This window comes from Poecilia reticulata, linkage group LG22 (genome assembly GCF_000633615.1).
Source record: "Poecilia reticulata strain Guanapo linkage group LG22, Guppy_female_1.0+MT, whole genome shotgun sequence".
Taxonomy (NCBI): domain Eukaryota; kingdom Metazoa; phylum Chordata; class Actinopteri; order Cyprinodontiformes; family Poeciliidae; genus Poecilia; species Poecilia reticulata.
The window spans coordinates 16404773-16425561 of NC_024352.1; the positions used below are offsets into that span (position 1 = coordinate 16404773).

Below are 20789 nucleotides of genomic sequence, written 5' to 3' on the forward strand. Positions count from 1 at the left end.
GTACAGTGTTATCCCACTTGTAGTAGTAAATTAATTACCATTTAAATCACAAAACATTTTTAATTGGACATCATCGAGCAAATATCTGAAGCAATTGTAGGGAGAAGAACATCCCTAATGAGGATTCAGGCGACACATTCTCAAGTTTTATTTACAGGAAAATACTAAAATCGGACTGGTACTGTGTTTGTTTTTATGTTTTTTTAGTCCATTGAAGACAGCTGGAAATACACTTGACTGCATTCAAACTTAGAATAGCAAACATTTGTTGTCAGTTGACCTTTAGCTTGCAGAGCCCTGTAGGTGCCATCCATCCCCCTCCACGCCCTGACATTCACTTCAGGTGGCAGAGTGAGGCTTTGCAAATCTAAGCAGAGCTCCTTTGTGATGCCACCTATGCACCCTTTGCACTCTAAGGCTGGCCCTCATCGGGACCAGGCTGGCATTCTCCTGCATATGCCTGACTGACGTGGTTAGAGAGAACAGACAGTTGCACAATGAGTGAACCAATCCGATCGATAAACACGAGCGAGCATTCTCCAGCAGTGAACCAACGGGACGGTAAAATGCCAGTGTCTCTGAAAGTTGGGCTGACAAAAGGCCTGAGAAGTGAGCAGTCATAAATTAGCCTAGTTCAGGTTGAACAACAGCGCAGACACGTTTGCCCTCAGATGCATTGTACGCTGTTCGTAAACACTCACTCACACACCTTGTGATTAATGGCTGCCAGGCCATTCAGCCTGTCTATGCCCTAGTTATTAAACTCAGCTTAATTGGACTATCAATCACCGAACAGCACAGGCCTCTCTGAGGTCCGGTATTCCAGTCACATCCCGATCAATCGGCCTTCAAAACCCTGACAATTACAACACCACAATACAGCTGTAAACCTGAGAAGTGGCAGGAATAACGAAAACATAAGACAAGGTTTCTGAGGGAAATTAACAAAGGAAGTCATTTGTCAGAAGTTGGTGGAAACGAGCGTTCAAGGACTGAGAGAGCAGAGTCTAATGTATGCATTGTCCTTTGGCAGTGGTTCAGAACCCACTTTCAAGAAAGATTAATATAAAAAGCTACGATGCAATAAATCTTGGATGCAGTAACATAGTTCATTCAGGATAGGCAAAATAAAATAGGATCTTGTTCAATGGAGAAAAAAAGAAGCATGAAAATTATATCTATATGTGACTAAACCGTTTTTAGTTGATGGCTTTCCTCCTGCTTTAGTTGCCCTGCAGGAGGCCTAAAAACCTCAAAATGCTAGAATGAAAACTGGCAGGACACACAATGCAATGTATCTCTATAGCAGCAATTCGTAGAAATAGGAGGCACTTTGTGAGAGCAAGTGTTTAGGCATCCCTGAATGGCTACCAGTGAAGATTCAACAATTTCTCAAACAAGCATGAAAAAAAAAAAATCAAAGCATGTATATTTTTGTTGAGCGAATAACAACATAACATGATGAGAAGCTCAAAAAGGTCTTTCACATAATATCCGTGTTTAAACATGGAGATGTTTAAACAGGTTGATGTAATAGGATCATTGATAATTTAATTGATGTATTAATATTAGTCATGCATTATTAAATCCCTTCTGGTTTACAACCATCTAATTTTACACAGCTATATCATGCTACAAGCGGCATCTTTTAACATTATTTGTTAAATGAAAATGAGCTTATAATCTGAATTTTCTTGATAAGCATTACAATGTAAGAAAGCCATTTAGGGGCGCATTCTTGCTACCCTAAAGCTGTGGCCGTTTTTCTCCAACAATGTATCTATGGCCGTCTCCAGGGAATGGTACAAGAAATTCTCTGACATGAAAAATCATCTGCCCCCTTTTGACAAGATTTTTTCATCCACATTCAGGAATTCTTCATTCCTTTGGGCCTGTTGGCTTCTCAAGTTCTCCATTTCTGTGGTTGAGGTTATGACATGCCTTTTTATTACTGTACATAGTGGCAGACCTCCTCAGGGAAGCATATTTTCCTAAAAGCTTTCATGCTTCACCTTGTTGCAATGTTCAGTGAACCTGACAGAGCCAGAGCACAGCTTAATCCTATGAGCAGAACCAGGGAAATCATTGTTCAACCAGACAAAGCTGCCACAACAAAACCCTGTTCATAAGCGTTTCTGATTCAAGCGAGTCTGAATAACAAATGCACTTCATGAGCAGCTCTTTTTTTTTTTTTACCTGTGTTAATCTTGGAAGTAACGCGGGACACGTCGATGCGACGAGGAGGGCGCAGAGGCGGCTTTGTAGAGCTCGATTTATGTTTTTCCAAGGGTTTACTTATCTTGGACAGGGGAGCAAAAATTCCTATGAAAAAAAAAAAAAAAAGCACATAACAAAACAAAGAGTCATGACTCAGATTAAAGAGTGGATGAGTCAATGTGTTTGATCATTAAGCACTGAAGCATGGCGAGGCCCACCGTGTTTGAGACGACAGGTGAAATACTGAACCCCTGCTACGCAGCCATCATTCTTCCCCTCTGGTTTATCTAGCTCCACTCCAGCCCACAGGCCTCCAGAGAACTCTGTGCTGCCGCAGAACCGTAACGTCCCAACCTGCCAACACAAAATAAATATGAAACACAAAACATCACAGTATTGAATTGCAGAGGGTCAAAACGTCAAGTTATCAATTAAAATTCAATATAAATACATGAGCCCCTTGATGAGATTATGAAAGATGTAATGTGGAGAATAAACCTACAGCTAAGTTGCACATAAAGAGAAACACTGCCACCTAAGGGGTGAAATACAGTCAATCTGCTATGCATAGTAGCCAGATACTCAGACTATGCTGTGGTGTTTGCCATCTTCAACATTTTGTTATGAAGCCTCAAATCAAAACATTAAATTGAAATATCATTTCAATATTTTTATTTTAATCAGCTGTATACCGGAACCTGTTAATTGGAAACGGCTGGTTTCAGCTGATATTCAGTGAAAGCAGTTTGCCTAAGCTATCCCAGATCACACCAAACAACAACAACACTCTTTAGTGCAGAAATTGTAACATAGTTCAGTGGAAGACTCGACTATATTTTCAGTATCAGTGATTTGGTTATAATGAATTCAGAGGAAGCAGAATGTTTTAAACAGTTGTTTAAAATGAAAATATGTCTATTTTCATTTTAAACATGGAACAAACTAGATTTAAAAATATTGCCAACCTTTTAGAAATCAAATACAGTGCGACTCTGAGCAGCCAGAGCTGAAGGTGTGTTGTAAGGATATGTTTAGACTTTTAATTACATGACAACACCAGTGGTTAAGGAAATTGGATGTTGGATTTCTGTCAGTCTGTGTTCACAAACCACCAGCACAGAATATGTAGTTATTAGGGACGCAAAATATACGGGCTCCAACATCAGTATTGGCTAATATTTTTTAACATATCTGTATTGTTCCAATAAATTAAACCAGGCCAATATCAACAACCAATATTTATTCCCATCTTGGTGAAGTTTGTTTCTGGAGCTGAGGAGGTTGGTTATGTGGTATTTGTTTGGTCATGTGACAGTGATGCAGTTGCAGGGTTTAACTGAAAGAAAGAAATTAAGGGGAAGTTGGCTGTGTGATAGTTTTTTTCAAGGTGTTAGATGGGTAGTGAAAAATATATAATACAAAAATATTTCATATCGGTGCATCAATTGGGTAAAAAAAACAAAACAAAAACAAACAAAAAAACTTAATTCCACCATTGAGGAATTTAGCTCATTGTTTTTATATGGGTTTCTGCAACCTAGGACTGTGTGGGACTGAAAATGCAATTTGTTTTAGTTACTGTCCAATCAGCCTCTGTCATGAAGATTGTCAATATTTTGCCAATATTTTTATTTTTAATTTCAGAATCACACACAGAAGCAAACAAATTAATTTGTATCTGTGATTGAAGGTTGACAAACTGCACAAACCTGGTTTTCTCATGCAGTTTACTTAACAAGATTGAATAATTTGATTTAGTGAAAATATATTTGCACCTTATTTGCAATGCTTTGTTGATTTAAATAGTAAATTTGAAAATATTCCAGTTAGACATCACAGCTGACAAATCTAACAACCTCCAACACTCTTAATCCAACAGCCTCACCTAATATGATCTTTGCAAGTTCTTGCAAAAAGTAACTTTTCCTTTGAATCATTGAAATCTGACCAACTTGGATCCTTAGACCATGCTCTCTCATGCTTCAATACAACTGAAAATTTTTAAGGTCTCATTTAAATTTAATAAACTCCTGAGCACAGTGCAGAAGAAGCAGTCCCTTATGTTATAAATTCAGTTTCTGGGATCTGGCGGTGTTTTAGTGCTTCAAAGTTGCACAGAAAAAAAACCAACTCCCTAAAATCACTGCATCAAATTTGCTCTTCTGTGTCCTGAAGGTAATAGACACCCGGCAAGTTTATAGCAACAGAGTGCTTTAACTAAATACAAAGTTCATTCCTTTCAGCATTAATGGATTTGTGCAACTGTGTGCTCTGAATGTGGAAACAAAAATTGGACTTTCTAGATGCTCCAAACAATATTTCATACACTTGTAAAATAAAGGTCCAATTGCCAAGCAGACATGTAAAAAATGAAAGAAGCCTCGAGACTCAGCTAAGTTTCATAAGTTGGATCAGAACCTTTTTTACAAGTCGATGGGTTTACAGATGCAGTCAGAATTGTATTAATTAAAGGCTTTAAAGATTTAGTTGGACCACTTTTTCCCAGGGTGGAATGATCAGAGCACATACAACTTCAGTTATTTCTAAAAAACAAGAACTGGGATCACAAGTTTGAATACACAGTTTTTCTCTAATTCACAGAGCTGTACAAACACCTCCACTAATATTTGGCGAAACATCCCTCAGATTGCTCTTAGTAGTCACCAACAATGTTGGCTGAATAGTTGACCAGTCTTCTTGGAGGAATTGGTAAAAATAATTTAAGTTGATTAGTTCATTTACCTCTTACTATTAAGTGTTGGGAAAAATCACTAGAGTCTAACATTAGATGGATGTTGATGTTTGTTTCGGTTAATTATGTCGCTAGATCACCCAATTGAGTTCAAGTTTCAACCATCTAGTTGTTCGTTTGAGGGGACCTTGAAGAATTCAGAAGTCCTCCTGTTTAAAAAATTAAAATTATATGAAAGAACAATGATCTGGTTTTGAATTGGAAGAGTTTTAGAAATGGCTGCCAAAATACTTCCAACTCGTGCAAATCTAGAATAGGATGTTGGGTCTCGATCAAGTTCCTTAGACTCCCTGTTCTGAGATTTGGTCAAATTGCTGTCCACCATTTAATTCTTATGTTGGCAGACAAATTTTCTGCTGCATTCAGTCACTGTGACTGGTGGGGAGATAATAGATGCTAGACACCTGAAGTTATTAGTAAAACTATTTACTTTAGGTGAATGATTTCTTTTTTGTATACACACACACACACACACACACACACAAAATCACTTGCATAACTGTACGACAGAAAAAGAGGGGGTTAGAAAAAATCAGTAAAAGCTTCAAACTGTAGATGCTAAATTTATCAAAAAACATCAATATAAAGATGATTCTGATAGAGTTATGAAAATATACCAAAGCAAGAGTCAGGTATTTGATTCAACCAAACAGAAACAATCATAAATTTTAACCCATCCAAAATGAATGAGGTGGTACTTGTGATTGGAACCTCAAATTAATACCTACGCACAAACACAATATGGCAACTATTTAGACACAGCTGTGCCGCAGGCCTATTTGGAAACATATTTTCTTCCCAGAGAGGTGAGTCTCTGCTTTCTTAGAGCGCTTCATGTCAAAAGGATTACACATGGTTCCAGCCGATCATAGCTGATCAACAAGACTGAAGATTTTCTTTAGGTATAAAAACATTTAATCACAAAGACGCATTTTCTGATACATGCAAGACCTCAAATAAATACAAAATAAAAAAAACTGAGTTTACTGTTGTGACACTGCAACAATCTGACAGCCAAGAGCATAAATTGCCTGCTAGTGAGGATATTCCTAAAACGTAACCTGTAATTATACTGTGACTTGTCAAGAGACTTTGCATTAATGCTCATTGGAGTGCTGGTTTGTGCTGATAACAAGTGTGCCACTTTGAGGCAATAAACATGTGTAATGAGCTCAAGTGAGAAGTATGAACAACAGTCACAGTCTAGTCAACACCGTTTGTGGTGCAGATCAAAGAAAGGTGTAAAAGAAGATGACTCACAGGCAAAGAAGATGCATAATCAGTACAGGCCTTTCACTCACTGGTGCAGTCTGTAACAGATGTGTGTAGCCTGTGAAATGCGTTTAAGAAGATCTATAAAAAATACTAAATAGTCACATCAATCTGAGATTCGGTTCCATCCTCACTGGCATCACGTCTAGGCTTGTTAAATGCTAAATTAAATAAGATACTCCTATATTAGGCTACAAATACCAGATTGTGACTTGCTGCTGCTGGGAAACGACTTATTTTAAAAATGTTTCTTGTTTTTTTCACCTCACTGAATCCTAATTAGAAACTTAATCTAGTACAGTAGTGATAAATGAAAAACAAATAACAGGGGTTTATTTGATCCAGCTTGAATAAACTCTAAGCAAGACTTCTCCATCAGAAAAAAATAGATGGTCTCTTTTCCTTCGTCAGCAACATGAAAACAAACCTTCTGTCCAGCAATCACAACACGATCCCCGAGTTGGATTCCCATGGATGCGAGCTGCAGCCTGGCCTTTTCAGAGACAGCAGGGATGACCTGGCCTTGCAGTGTGAGGGATAAAGGGGAGCTGGGTCTCGGTAAAGCCTGCCTCAGCAGAGTCCGGAGCTCTTTGGCCACGGCGGCAGCATCTGCCATCTCCAGGGGCATATCCAGTGGATCCGGTACAACATCTGCTGGAGACTGCCCTTTGTCATTCTAGAAGAAGAGGGACGACTTATTTAAGAACTGGATTTCATTTTATTTAAAACAGAAAAACAAACTGTAAAATGCAATTGGTAAAATCAAACAACCACCACTCTCCAAATATTAAGCAGGTATAGAAGATTTATGCATTCTTTCATTTTTATGTTTGAGTCTATTTTGATCCAATAAAAAAAAAGCAACACAGAAAACAGATTACCATTTCTATTTTCTCCAAAATGAAAATGGCCACTACTTGCAATATCAAAATAAGAACAATTGTGTCAATGCACTTGGATCGTAGCAAATAAGTTCATTTCTCCAGGTAGCTCAGCTCAATTGTGTGAATCACTAAAATGCTCAATTTATTCATTTATTTTGTATTTTAATTTATAATTATTTTAAACTGCAATTTATTAACTGTGGTTCTGATCCTAATATGTGCCAGTTGAATAATATGAAATATTATGACAGCAGATTAAACCCAAAACAAATTACCTTGAGTAGGTGTATATTGTTCCCGACCCCACTGAGGGACAAGGGTGAAAGAAAATGGATGGATGGATGGATGGAGGTGTATATTGTTTCAAAAGAAACAATTGTCCTGCAGGGGACTATGAGAAATAAATTATGCAATTACTTTAATTTTCAAACTATCAAAAGGCTTTCAAATCAGGTAAAAAATGAAAAAAAAACTCCCAAGACAGGCAAACCTCAGTATAGTCTCAATGCACACGACATTTTAAGATAACTAACCAAACCGCAAAGGTAAGAAAGTCCGAAGGAGGGAATGACCCACGAAGAGCAAATTATGATGTCATAATTTGCTCTTTGGCTTTGGACACTTCTGATAGGTTAACTGACACATTTGAGCTCATTAGAGGTACACCTGTGAATGTATTCTAAAGCCACACCTTGAACACATTGCTTTCTTTTTAGCATAAAGGGGAAGTAAAAAGAAATCTGCCAAAATATCAGGAAGAGAATTTTCTGGTTCATCCTTGAGAACAATTTCCAGATGCTTGAAGGAGCCGCTTTCATCTGTTCAAACAATTATACGCAAGCATAGACATGATGGGAATGTCTAACCATCAAACCCCTGAGGAAGGAGATGGGTTTTTTTGTCCCAGAAATGAAAGTGTTTTGGTCTGAAATGTACAAAACAGCCTCAGAACAAAAGCCAAAGACCTTATGACAATGCTGGATGAAGCTGGCAAGACAGCGTCATCATTCACAGTGATGCATGTCCTGTACCAACATAGATCAAAAGCCACCCAGTGCCCAAATATAAGAGTTTTACTTTTACTCAACTGCAGCGCTACTGTAGACCAAGCTTAAAGGTAACTCTTCAAGCTCAAGGAGAAAAATACAGGACTTGTATCTAGTTTACGATGAAGACTTCTGTACTTTAATGAGAACACCTGTCAACTTCTATTGCACATTAGACTCTATCACTTCTACATCACATAGAAAAATCAGAACTTGCGTGCCCCTTTCAAAAGAGATCACTTATTTCTCTCACATTCTTTAATTATATTTCAACTCCCAGAACGAAATCCCCATCAGTACATTTCAAAGAAGCTGATCAGCGGAAAGTAACATGAAGGTTTACCCAGGTGACTCTGCGACAGTGAAGATAGACATCTTTGAGTCAGCAAGCTATATTTCAGAAGAAATGCTGCACAGGGAGGCTGTTGTAGAGGTCTGACAGAGGAGAAACCTCAGCAGGAACACTTTATTTGGTTATTTTATGTGGTCTATACTACACCAAGAAATAGGTTGCACTTGTTAATGTTCAAACACTAAGCTAATGTCCGCCTCTCACAATCTGCCTTGTGTGTGGGTAGGTGAGACATTGAGGCAAAAGAAATGAAATGCTATTATACTTTCACTCATACAATATTTTCTTTATTGGGAAAAGGTCTAACCAAGTCATCTCCACATATCCAGTTGTGTTAATCACAGTTCATAATCAAATTTAATCCCAAGCAATGCCTCACAGCAAGATATTCTTTAAACTCTTTCCCACACCGACATCGACAAGCTGCAAATGGCTCTCTCCCACACAGCAGCCCCACTGTGTCTACAACAGTTAAATTATAATGTTCCGGGGTTGTCAACAGGCATGCTGGAGTTATTTACAGCCAGAAAGAGGCTATTTGCTGAAAAGGGTTTCACATTTCTATCCACTACAATTTATAGGCAAACTGAATTTCAAAAAAGCAATTCTATTCATGACAAACATCAGAAATTATTTTGAACATATATGACAGTCTTGCAGGTAAGCATTTCAAAATTTGGGACGATAGTGTTTGAGAAAACACGTCAGACATTACCGATGTAATCTGATATTGTCCAAAAAACAAAAAGTTCAAATTGTTGGATACGTTAACCGATGCGCTTCTCCTCTAACCTTGCCAATATACAGTTATATTTCCAAAGTTCAAGCAGGTTCATGGTTAGATTTTTCTGTGGCAGAACAAAGTTTGAATTAACAATCACATTTATTAATGTGCGTCAGTCCTGCTGCCTTTAACCCCGAGTTTTAATTTGGTGCATCATTCAAAATATTTAAAGTTATTTATGCTTGAATATTAATGTTTACATCAAACGGTGCCTCAGCAAGGTTGTAACCAAGAAGTCTTTAAATGGAGGCAGTGATGATTTTGGGCGTCACCAAAATAAAAAGATAAACCCAGGCAGGAAGCAGAGCTACAATACAATGTGGGTGACAAACAGACTCAACATGAAGGACAAAGACTGACCATAATTCTGATTGAAGCAATTTATCTTGATATTATTCAATAAATATATTATCCACAAGACTCTCATAATGAGTCTTGTGGATAGTCTCATAATGAGACTATATACCATTTATTCCCAAATGAATCATCAGGACTGTTTGAAAAGGAATGAATACATGAGTTACACTTTTACAACTGAATTACTGAAATAAATAGTTTTATAATATGATTTTTTGTTTTCAATTAATAAAATCTGCATCAACAGCAATTACCCTCTCTTAGTCAAAACGTTTCCTCTGCTTTAATTCAAGGTCTACTCTAAAGAACCTTGCAGGGCCAGGCAAGACAACCTTTTGACAAAAACATTAAATAAATATTTTTAAAACATAAATATTATATAATACAAAATAAAAGTTAGACATTAACATGAAATAGTGAATATGTTGAAAATACAATTTCAGTCCAAGTCCAAAAGCTACATTATTGAACACCATCCATCTCCATAGAAAAAGGGGAAAAAAACATGTAATGATAAACAAATTGGATCAAAGTAAACAAAGTGGTTCTGGTAAATGATGAAAAAACCAAGGCAGCAAAGTCAGAAGACACTTGGTTCAGTCATGGACAAGAATCTTACTGGCATAACAAATGAAATCTCAGGCAAAAATATTTCAACTTTGCAAAAGTAAGCAGCAAACATTCCCATTAACTTAACAACTTTAAATATCTAAATTCAAAAGTCCGACCAGATCTGGTCTAAATATTCAAGTCGAAGCATGGCCCTAGGTTTGCATTCACACCCCAAAATAAGCTGGAAAATGAACAGAGAGAGCACTTATGGACGCACCGCAGAGCAAGAAAATGATTGTATCACTGTGCATAGTGCTTTGGTAACATCCAGTGGAAGCTGGCACTAAAACAACATAAAAACCAATACAGGCAGAACTGACAGCAGAGATCTCCTCATAGAAAAGTATAAATTAATCTAAGATCTATGGCCTAAAAGAGTCTGGTGCATTTTAATGTCATCAAATGACAGCAAGATGACTGATTTGTTTGTATTCACACTTTCTATTTAACTTTTTTTGTAGAAGGAGTACTGATAAAAAATTAAAGACATTTAATTTAAAAACAGTGTTCAGTGTCAGTTTAATCATGTTCAGCATGAGTTGCATGCAATTGAGCCTTTATATGAGCTAAATGAGGCAACGGATAGATTTAGGACAGACGTTTATATTCAGTTCAATAACCACTGGTGTTGATTTCTTACCATCTCTACACAGGTTGAGGTTTCTCATGCATTATGTCAAAATGCTAAGGTCAGAGAGAGGTCCAAGAAATAATGTCAGATATTTCTACAGCAGTGAAATCTGGAAAAATCTGAGCTAAAAACTGGGTGGACAGATGCATATTAGAAAGATGGATTTAACAGTTCATGGGACAGAAAATAAAGCCCAGACATACAAATATTTGTATTTGTACAAGCCTGGAAAAAAGCCCCCCCAAAAAATCTAAAAACGTTTCCATATGTATTAAGCCAGTTTGCCTTTTCATGAGCTAAATTTCAGCCGAAATAAATTACTAAGATAGCTACCACCCATTAGTTAATTATCCATTTACTATATTAAGCACGCTAATTGACCTGTATGAACCAATTTAAAATTTTTTTACATTATATCTAACTGTGGAAACTGATTGTTAAGGTGGGAATTGATGTAAATCACATTTCCAGAACTGCAGAACCTTTTCACAGAAAAACAGCTGCAGCTGAGGGCAGATAAATAGACCTCCTTTCTTCACACAAAAGCAAAAAAAAGTGGAATAAATAACACAGATGATTACAGCAAGGATCCCAGGAAGCCAACATAAATAAATGCACCTGTGGTTTCCCTGCTACAGCCTGTACTGAAGGAAATGGTCGCTGTTCCGTACTGACATTTTTATAAAGTCTAGACCCATTATTTACAGTCCATTTGAGCTTGTATACCAAGCAATTATTTCTCAGAGTATGGGTGTGAAGCATTAATAATAGAAAACATGTTTTCTGTAGCTTTTGATAAAATAGCTGAAAGTTGTCCCACCTCTCCCCTCTGTCATGGAACAAGATAACAACTGGGTATGGCTTAATTACATTTTCAATGCATTTCACTTGTTTTTGTGGCAAGAGAATAAAAGCATTTTTTTATTCACAAAAGTGCATAAATTGTTCTCTCCAGATGCAAAAGTTTTTAAAAGGTTTGACCTCTTAACCATGCTCTGTAATCTATTATCTATTTAAATCAATCAATTAGTTCAGCTACTTGTAGCTTTCAAGAAATGAAATTTAGAATTTCTGAAAGCTATAAATAAAAAGAAAAATCTTTTTACATTTTCTCCATTTTTAATGGAGGGAACTTTAAAAATCACTCCAACATCTTATGCTGGTTAAAGGTCAATTAAATAGTTCTTCTTACTTATAGATGGCAACACAATTCAAATTGTGTGGTTCTTTTAGCTTTAAATGCCTTTTAAAGTCTTTTAGAAGTTGCAAGTCAACACATGTTAGTAAATATAACACTAGCTCAGATTAGCTAGCACAATTTGCTTCAGTGAATCACGAAAGTATTTGCAGATGTATTTCCTGATGTCTGAAACTGCCATGAAGAATTAAAAAGAATCAATTCTCTTTCTAAATTAAGGGAAAATGGATCAGTGCCAACATGCAACTCCAAACAGTTAAAATGGTGTGCTGAAATAATTCATAAATTCAGAAGTCAAGTCTGTTGGTGTGTGATTATACAGAAAAGGGAAAAAAAAAAAACCTACCCTGAAAGCTGGATTAGCTTCCAACTCCAGGAGACGTTTGACAGCAGATGTGCACAAGTTGGATGCAGCAATGTGCAGAGCTGTGCCAAACTCAAAGTCACTGCAGGTGGCATCAACCTCTGCAGAGAAAAGGTAGAGGAATTAGTTTAATTTCAAGGATAGACTACACAGTGCTGTGCTTTTCCCATTATACTGTAATAGGAAAATTGCCAGTGTTCATATACCTTAAATATTTGTCGATTTTGAACTCATACAACCACAAACAGAGAACTGTATTTAAATTTGCTGTGATAGACCAATAGAAGGTAGTGCATAATTGTGAATGCATTTGTATAGAGCACACTATAAATAAAGTCCAAGCAATATCTTTTGATCTCTCAGTTGCACTACCTTTTTATTTATTCCAGGAGTGTCCTGTATTTGGCCCCATCTAATTCACCAGAAGTTGATCAGAAGCCTACCAACAGCATTATGCTATCTCATGCTATTGGGATGCAATAATCATGTTTTAGCAAGTGATTATTGTTTTCAAAGGAATGTGATATACTATCTTCCACTATACATGGCATTCTGTGTGATGGAAACTTCCTGTCAAATTTAAAAAGGCAACTTTTGTACAAGTTTTCTTTATCCCCTGCATGGCTTGTAGAAAACTTCAGATAACTGATTGTTCAATCAATCTGCAAAAAAAACACAATTTCTCTGTATCCACAACAAGCATTAAATACAACACCATCACCATCTGCTGCCTCCATTCACCTGTGGATGCAACTAATAACCTTACAACCCAGAATGTTTACCACAGCAAGAAGATTAAATTGCTGAGGTTTTAATCCCTGTGGCAGTTGGTGCTGAAAATAGAAATGCCTGCCCTGGACTGAATGTTGCCACAATCATCTCCTCTCTTCTCTGGCAGCAGTTCCCTGCTCTCACCTCCAGGCTGAGAGGCCTGCAGCACCACACCGACCAGCTGAGGAACGTCAAAGTAGGCAGCGTAATGCAGCGCCCTCATGTTGGTCCAGCGTGAACGAAGGTTGGGATCAGCACCCAAGGCAAGGAGCTGACGGGCAAAACTAGCTGCCGTTTCTGCATCACCTGAGGAGAAACAAAGCTTTGTTTACCTTCTTTTGTTTTTTTTTTAAGAATTTGTTGAAATGCAAGAACATTTCTTAAACTAGATAGCTTTTGTTCAGCAGTAAAACAACAGAAAGAAAAGTCACAGTGGATGTGCATTGAGACTTAGAAGCAGTGGAAAAGAACTAACCAATTCCAGGAGCCCCAGCCTTACAGCAGTAGTGCAGAAGGCTCATATCGGTCAATCCATCTCGGTCATTCACACCACAACCTCTCTTCAGAATCTGTGCAGAGACACGATGTGCAATGAGCCTCAAAGAGGCTAATGTCACTGTAGGAATGTCAAGTAACAGTGAAACTCAGGTACAGTGAAGTGAAGAATGAAATGATCCTGTGATAATGGCATTCCTTTTTAAATTTAAACACCATCAGGGACATCAAAAAGGCATTAATTTCTCCAGAGTCGGAAGAAAGTGTGTAAGAAGAAATAATCACTTATTTAAACCCTTAAGAGGAAAGTTTCTCTGCACAATTTACTGCAATGCAGGTATTTTCAATAACTTCTGATAAAAAGGTTTCTGGGTGAGTGGAGAGGAAATACATCTATCCAGTGTTTTCAGCTTATATGAGGATTGGGTTGCAGAGATGACAAGTCCAGGAGGAAACAGAAACATCCCTCAAAAATATTTCAAAACTTCAAAATTTGTGTGGAAAGGCTTATTAGAAAAATAACACTTTTCTGGTTTAAGAGATCCAGTTTAGAAAATCCGTAAAGACATCGATGTGGCTCAATCTGAGTTTTACTTTGATCTATTAAATTTTCAATTAGATTGTGCATTGCAATACTAAAGCAATAACTGAGAATCAGTCACCTCAATGCCAATGACGTCAATGTTTTTCTGAACCTGAGGTACCCATTGCCTGAGGACAGCAAACAGCTCAGGTATGGTAGTGTTGGGATCCTGAAGAATTTCTCTGCACTGCGGCTCGGACGGGTCAAAGAAGGAAAACTCTGGAGGAAGAGAAAGACAAGGATAATGGCAAAACTAATCTGTTGCTATTCAAAACTCCACAGAAAGATATTTAGTCCTGATATACATTAAGTTTTAGTATTAGATTATTAAACTGCATCAGAGTACTATGATCCTTTACAATTACTCTGCTTAAACCAGATGCAGGAGTTGACATGCACTGGGACAAATGAGAATTTAACAACCAGTGTGGTTGAGGGGTCAAATTGACAACCTTTCCTTCAATCAATTTAAAACCTGACAGTTGAGTTACATTTCTAGGAAATGTTTATTCTCAGCACTCCAGTCACAAAAGCTATATGTTACCTGTTCAGTGACTAAACAATCATAAAGGTATAAATGTTCTTGAGGGTTTCCTTGTGTCACCACATAAGGATCCCTCTGTTATCTCCCAGAAGCATTATCGAATAACTGGCTGAGTAATAACTGGAAGAAGTCTGAATTGTGTGTTGAGAATATAAACTGTCTGTTCATTTCCTTTCAAAAGCATTAACATCCCAACAGATTTTCATGTTTTCCCATTTTTAGAGTATAAAACATGCTCTAATAGGGCATGTTTTATGCAAGCAACAATGACTTGATGCTTGACTTTCATGTCCTTTCTACCATATTGAAATAAACAGATGCTTTACTGGACATACATGTCCATGGATTTCAGAAGGAAATTTGAAACATCAGTGGAGTCAATTTTATAGAACTGTGGACAAAAGACAATCAACAATATAGGAACTTGTCCAAGATAATGTAAACAAATAAGACTGAAGGATAAGGGTGAATGCTTCAGCCAGGGGTTTTCATATTTTTTCCCCCAACATTTATTTTCCATTTGAAATGTACAAGACAAATGTCACATTATTTGTGGATAAAGTTTTATTGTGTTTTATTTTATTGTGTTTTCTATCGTCTTTCCTGCATCACAAATCCTCTCATTTCAATTTTTGTTTTGTTCTTAAAATTTAACCCAGTGCCATACGTTTTCATTATTAAACCAATCCTAAGATGTGACTTAACTAAGCATCTCTCCATTCCACCTGTCAAGTCATTACTTTATCATTCTTTTTTTTTTCAGAATGACCCAAATCCAGTTATCTTGTACTGAGCATGAGCAGATTCTCACCACAGTCACTGGGCATTGGTGCAGAAGCCACCTGGTGGATAACCGCCCGCTGGTGGGTTGCATTTCTTGTGAAGCAGCCCAGGACAGCATCTCCTTCAGCAGGCTCTGAAACATCCTCCTTCGTCATCTCCCCTTCAGGGCCCACGGCTGGAACAATATTAGAAAGTCTATTCTGAGAACACAAGTAGGTCTTTTCTCTCAATAAAAAAAAAGAAGCTTTAGCACACTGAAGTTTTCACTTGGTCCACTTCAAGATTTTTTTTTAAACAAAGTAAGCTTTCTGCTTAAAACTACTGGCCTAATGTTCAAACAAGGGGGCTGCAGGAGAAGCAAGATGGAGGCTGGAAACAGAAACTATGCTACAAATTAAAAACAAGCTCAGATTCACACACAGCCCAAAACTTACTGTTTTCTTTTCCATTATCCCCTTTCTTGATGGTCTCCATGAGAGCCTCTCAGTGGAGACAAGCTAAAAATCAAAAGACACAGACTGGGTCCAATAGCTGAGTAGAACTTCAAACCAAAATCCTTCCAAAAATAACTTCAAGTTAACTGGCTTCGGTCACTACGATCTCCGATAACAAACTCACTCTTTCCATTTACACCTTGTTGATCCTCCGACTACCAGGTCCAGTTGCTATTTACAGTCTGTGCACTTTAAAGCCACAGTGGTCTCACCTCTGATCTTTCAAAATGGAGTTTCACTCTCACATGTGCACCACTGACCTCACTGCCAACTCGTCTGATTTGCCAGACATCACAGATCCACAACGTAGAGAATGTGACTGGAAGGTGAAAGTGCAAATAAACACTGTCCAACAGGGCAGTGGAGGTGGTTAGGGCCGTCAGTCACAATAAAGGCCTTTCTAAATCCCGGTTATAGCAAATAAGCAGGTTGCTGAGGCATTCAAAAGAAAAAACTATTTAATAATTGTGTCTGTTACACAATTGTTTTTCCCACCCCATTCAGGAAAAATAAAACCCACACACACGCACACACAAAAAGGCAAAATTTTCAAAATGCAGAATATTGTCAACAATATAAAACTAAAATGTTTATTTGATTTGAATATATCAAAAGTAGCAGCAAAACTTATGCAATTACTCATTATCAAAAGTCTGGACAAAGCTTGCACTGATCACAATTTAGATTTTTTTTTCTTTTATGCATTTCCATTTTCTTTGTATTGCATTTTCAGTATGTTGCATTTATATCTACTTGTCTCCAAAACACAGAGTAAAGCATCCAGATCAGCAGTGTTCAACACCAACCAGAAGAATTTTTTTCAAATTTAAGGTTAATACAGGTTATCAGAAAGCTAAACGTTAGTTTGAGTCCTTTTAAAAAAGAAAAAAAAGCACAATAAGTTCAATTTAACACCTACATGAATTACAAAAAAAATTCAATACCTCACCTAGCATCTTATATTTTACTTACTTTACAACGAAAGAAAAATAAACTGTCAACTTAGTTAGGTTAAATAGACAACATCCAGACTTTGGACACCCCCTGACATTAGAAGTTGTAGTTAAAGATGGACTTAACTTCACAATTTTAATACCGTTATCTTGGCAGGTTTATTCTAATATTTCAAAAGAAAAAAGCGGTGCTGCTCTCCACCTTTTAGGTACATCTCTGCTCCAACATTCCTGAATCAATTACCTACTCAGTCAGTTCTGTAGAGGCTTGGTAATCAGCTCTTTATTTCATCCAGGTGTGTTGAAACAGGGATCGAGTTAAGGCTGCAGGACAGTGGATCTATGCAACTTTAGTTGTACACATCTAGTATATATGCACACACGCACACAATATAGGTGTACCCCATTATTTCAATACCAGCTGCTCCACCAAAATACATGTCCAATTAATTTGGATAATTGAGAACACCAGTGGACGTACTGCTAATCATTTTATACTCAAACAGCATGCTAGCTGATAATATGCTGAGGTTCTGTGGATTTCCACATCATGTTGTACAGTTATTTAATAAACTTGACGTTAGCCAACACAGCATCTCCACTTTTGAGGAGATTAGCCTCCTCAGAAGTGACCTCCCGCTTATCTTACCTGTACCTATAACTGTGTGAGCGGAGGAAACGACTGAGTGGTGTTGTTCTGCACGTCCAATAAATACGGAATCAAGTTTGTATTCTATGAAGGTTAGCCAGTTAGCATATGTCCACAATAAGCTGATAGCTCACCCTCTAACAGACAAACTACACCTTACTACTAATAGTGTTCCTGAGAATACGTGTCTACGAGTTAAGACTCGGTGCTGTCAGTGAAAATATACGATAAAAAGTTGCTAAAGTCATTTCTCACACTGTTAGCTTCTTAAATTAGAGTTCACCAAGAACAAACACTGAACCAAGAATGGCTTTTTCTTCGGAAAATTAAGGCCCTTGTCGAGCAGCAAATAATTCAAATTTTGCATTTAAGGTGGATCAATTTAGATATATCAACCTTACCTTTGTTTGGAGGCGGGTTTCAGTTCATCAGCAAAATAACCACAGAGCTAATACTAGCGGATTATTTTCCCTCAACCGAACGGCTACAGTGTAGCTTTTACCTTTCAGAGTAAAAGCTTACATCATCAACTTCCGGTTTTGAAAATAAAAGCATCAAATTCAGAAAAAAAAAATTAAACAATCCTTACTGAAGGCGGGCAGAAAAAATACGAAGAAAAAATACGAAAAAATACGAATACATCTGAGTACATAAAATATGATATAAAAGTCATTAAGTCTTTAAAGGGAAATAGATTTACACAGGGAGCAAAACACTTCAAGCGTTTCTTTTTTTATGGCTCACAGAAAATATTCAGTTTTTTTTGGGAAATTTAACAATTATGTAAAACTAAAGAACAATAATAAAGTTTACATAATCCCACAGAAGACTGCTGACTTGTCAGTGGTCAAATAGTTACTGACCCTCAATATAGTTTCTCGTAAAAGGTTCATCTTAAAAATGTACAAACATATTAGTTGTTAGATTAGATTTTTTTATTGACATTGCAAAAAAAAAAGAAGAAGAAAAAACACAATTGGGCACACTCACGAACAAGCAATAAATGATCGAATAGATTACAAATAACAAAACCATAAATAACAAATCCTCTCAAAAGAAGTTTTAAGTTATTGAGATATTGTGTTTATTATGATAAGTTCAGTTTGGTAATGACTTTGGGAAAGAAACATGAAACTTATTCCGACCCTCCTTCGTTCCTTCCGACCCTAATTTATCCATTCTTTCTTTCCTTTTTCCTTTCTTTCCGATAAAAACGGTGTGTGAATGATGCCCATAGCCTTTATAATTCCTGAGATATTCGCCGTCATTCCAGAGCTGCACTTCCCATTATTGAGATTGGCAGAATATAGAATGGCCATACATAATAGCTCTTCTATTTCACATATGTCTGGCTTAGTGTTACGCATTGGTCAATGAGGTGGCGAATATTGTGCCTGGCACTCAATCACTTCGCCGCAGGCCAAAGTGAAGATGAGTTTAATGCAAGGTGTAAAGCTGCCTCCTGTGGCAGAATTTAAAATTACAACACAATGTAGCGAGTGAGAGTGTTTCATCCTGCAGCTGGTCAGTGATTAAACAGAGCAGCTTCAAGCAGTGCTGTATAAGAACGCCCTCTTGTGGCGGAATACAGAATGACCACACATAATAGCTCCTTGGTGATGTTTTAGTTTTAGAGCTAATTTTAACTTTCACATGGGTTTTTCCATACTGCATTGAGTATGTTACATTAAGTCAACATGCTAGCGATAGGCTACGTGTTATTTTAACTGTCTTTAGCTCCACAGCTAATTTTAGCATTTACATGAGTCATTTCACACTGTCAACATGCTCGTACTAGCAACTCTCCTCCTGCCAAGTCTGGTTTGACAGATAAAAAAAAAAATCTCATAAAAAATGGTGAATATTTTTAAAAACAGGAAAACTTATGCTGGAATGTAAGTTGTTACACTGAATAATCACGAAGGTCTATGAAATTTGTAAAACATGAGGTAGTTGATGCATTTTAAGTGTAGATTCTCTTGTTAGACCAGTTTCCATGGAAACGTAAACAAAACGAACCGTGATTTGGGTCGGCTTTCCTACCTTTTAACTGAAGCTAACGGAGGTAAACCGTGCCGTCGTCAGCATGGATCCCTCAAAAAGCAGCTCAGAGTATGATGAGAGTCGCAAAAATCCAGTAAGTTTGGCCGAACAATGGAAAGACCTGTGTGTAAAAGAGAGGAGAATAGCGTTGGATTGGTAAGCGGAAGAAGCGTGAGAGGAAACAAGGTTTAGTTCTTGCAAACCTAGCTGTTTTAAATGGTGTCAAAAAATCTTTTTCACCAACAAGCTGTTGTTCACAGGGATGAGACCTGGGGCGTTGTCCTGGGATGTGGCACACAGGTGAACACCACCTGCTTTATTCAAAACTGATATTTACACAGCAGCCCCTGCAACAGGGGTGCCCAAAGTCGGGCCTGCCCTACACACTTTGCCACTCCTCACCATCAGTGATAACCTGTGGATGTTTGCAGGATGCCCCAATGGATGAGACGTCTTTACCGAAAAACCTTTCGGTCTATTCCGAGTTCGTCCCCAACACCTCCAATCAAGTCTACGGCAGCAGGCAGATCATGCCTCACGGGAAGGAGATGATCAGACAGGACGGGCTGCCACTATTTCATGGAAGCTACAGAGGAAAGAAAAAGACTGTGGAGAAGAAAACATGATACATCCTCCAAAGCATGGGACTGCATTGGAATTTTTTATAAAATCATAAATAAGACGTCAGTGATTACTCTGTGTCCTATGTCAAAAAAAGAGGAGGGAGGCCTGTTGTTCATTTCTAATTATCTCTTGAGGTAAACTTGCAAATGCATTGAAAGAAAAAAAAAAAAGTTGTCAGGGCAGTAACAGAATTTTAAAAAGCAAAGCCGCTGACTCAGAAAATAGGATACAGTTTTAAGTCACCTGAGCTCTGTTGAGTGGTTAAACATGTACCTGGTTTTCACATTAGATAGATAGATAGATAGATAGATAGATAGATAGATAGATAGATAGATAGATAGATAGATAGATAGATAGATAGATAGATAGATAGATAGATAG

At 37.4% G+C, this 20789-nt stretch overlaps 2 protein-coding genes and 1 long non-coding RNA gene across 5 annotated transcripts in view; 2 read left to right on the forward strand and 1 right to left on the reverse strand.

Moving 5' to 3' along the window:
* zgc:103755 (CAP-Gly domain-containing linker protein 4) overlaps nucleotides 1-18249 on the reverse strand; it is a 31599-nt gene extending 13350 nt beyond the window's left edge. Inside the window, exons 1-10 of one of the 3 annotated variants that reach the window (XM_008399689.2) lie at nucleotides 18143-18242; nucleotides 16080-16142; nucleotides 15674-15820; nucleotides 14398-14537; nucleotides 13716-13809; nucleotides 13385-13546; nucleotides 12452-12570; nucleotides 6669-6917; nucleotides 2436-2571; nucleotides 2197-2322 (exon numbers count right to left, since the gene is read on the reverse strand). In XM_008399689.2, coding sequence (XP_008397911.1) covers nucleotides 2197-2322; nucleotides 2436-2571; nucleotides 6669-6917; nucleotides 12452-12570; nucleotides 13385-13546; nucleotides 13716-13809; nucleotides 14398-14537; nucleotides 15674-15820; nucleotides 16080-16119 — 1213 coding nt within the window. In that variant the 5' untranslated portion in view covers nucleotides 16120-16142; nucleotides 18143-18242. Of the gene's footprint in view, nucleotides 1-2196; nucleotides 2323-2435; nucleotides 2572-6668; nucleotides 6918-12451; nucleotides 12571-13384; nucleotides 13547-13715; nucleotides 13810-14397; nucleotides 14538-15673; nucleotides 15821-16079; nucleotides 16143-18142 lie in introns of all 3 variants that reach the window. The other 2 variants (XM_008399691.2, XM_008399690.2) reach the window with 2 other exon arrangements.
* Nucleotides 7018-12433, forward strand: LOC108165838 (uncharacterized). Its single transcript, XR_001776154.1, has 2 exons — nucleotides 7018-7409; nucleotides 7477-12433. It is a non-coding gene; the product is annotated as an uncharacterized LOC108165838 (long non-coding RNA).
* Nucleotides 18250-19727: 1478 nt separating the features above from the next.
* On the forward strand, nucleotides 19728-20475 carry cimip5 (ciliary microtubule inner protein 5). Its single transcript, XM_008399692.2, has 3 exons — nucleotides 19728-19940; nucleotides 20045-20084; nucleotides 20216-20475. The coding sequence occupies exons 1-3, from the start codon at nucleotides 19828-19830 to the stop codon at nucleotides 20408-20410; spliced, it is 348 nt and encodes a 115-aa protein (XP_008397914.1). The 5' UTR covers nucleotides 19728-19827; the 3' UTR covers nucleotides 20411-20475.
* The last annotated feature ends 314 nt before the right edge of the window (nucleotides 20476-20789 follow it).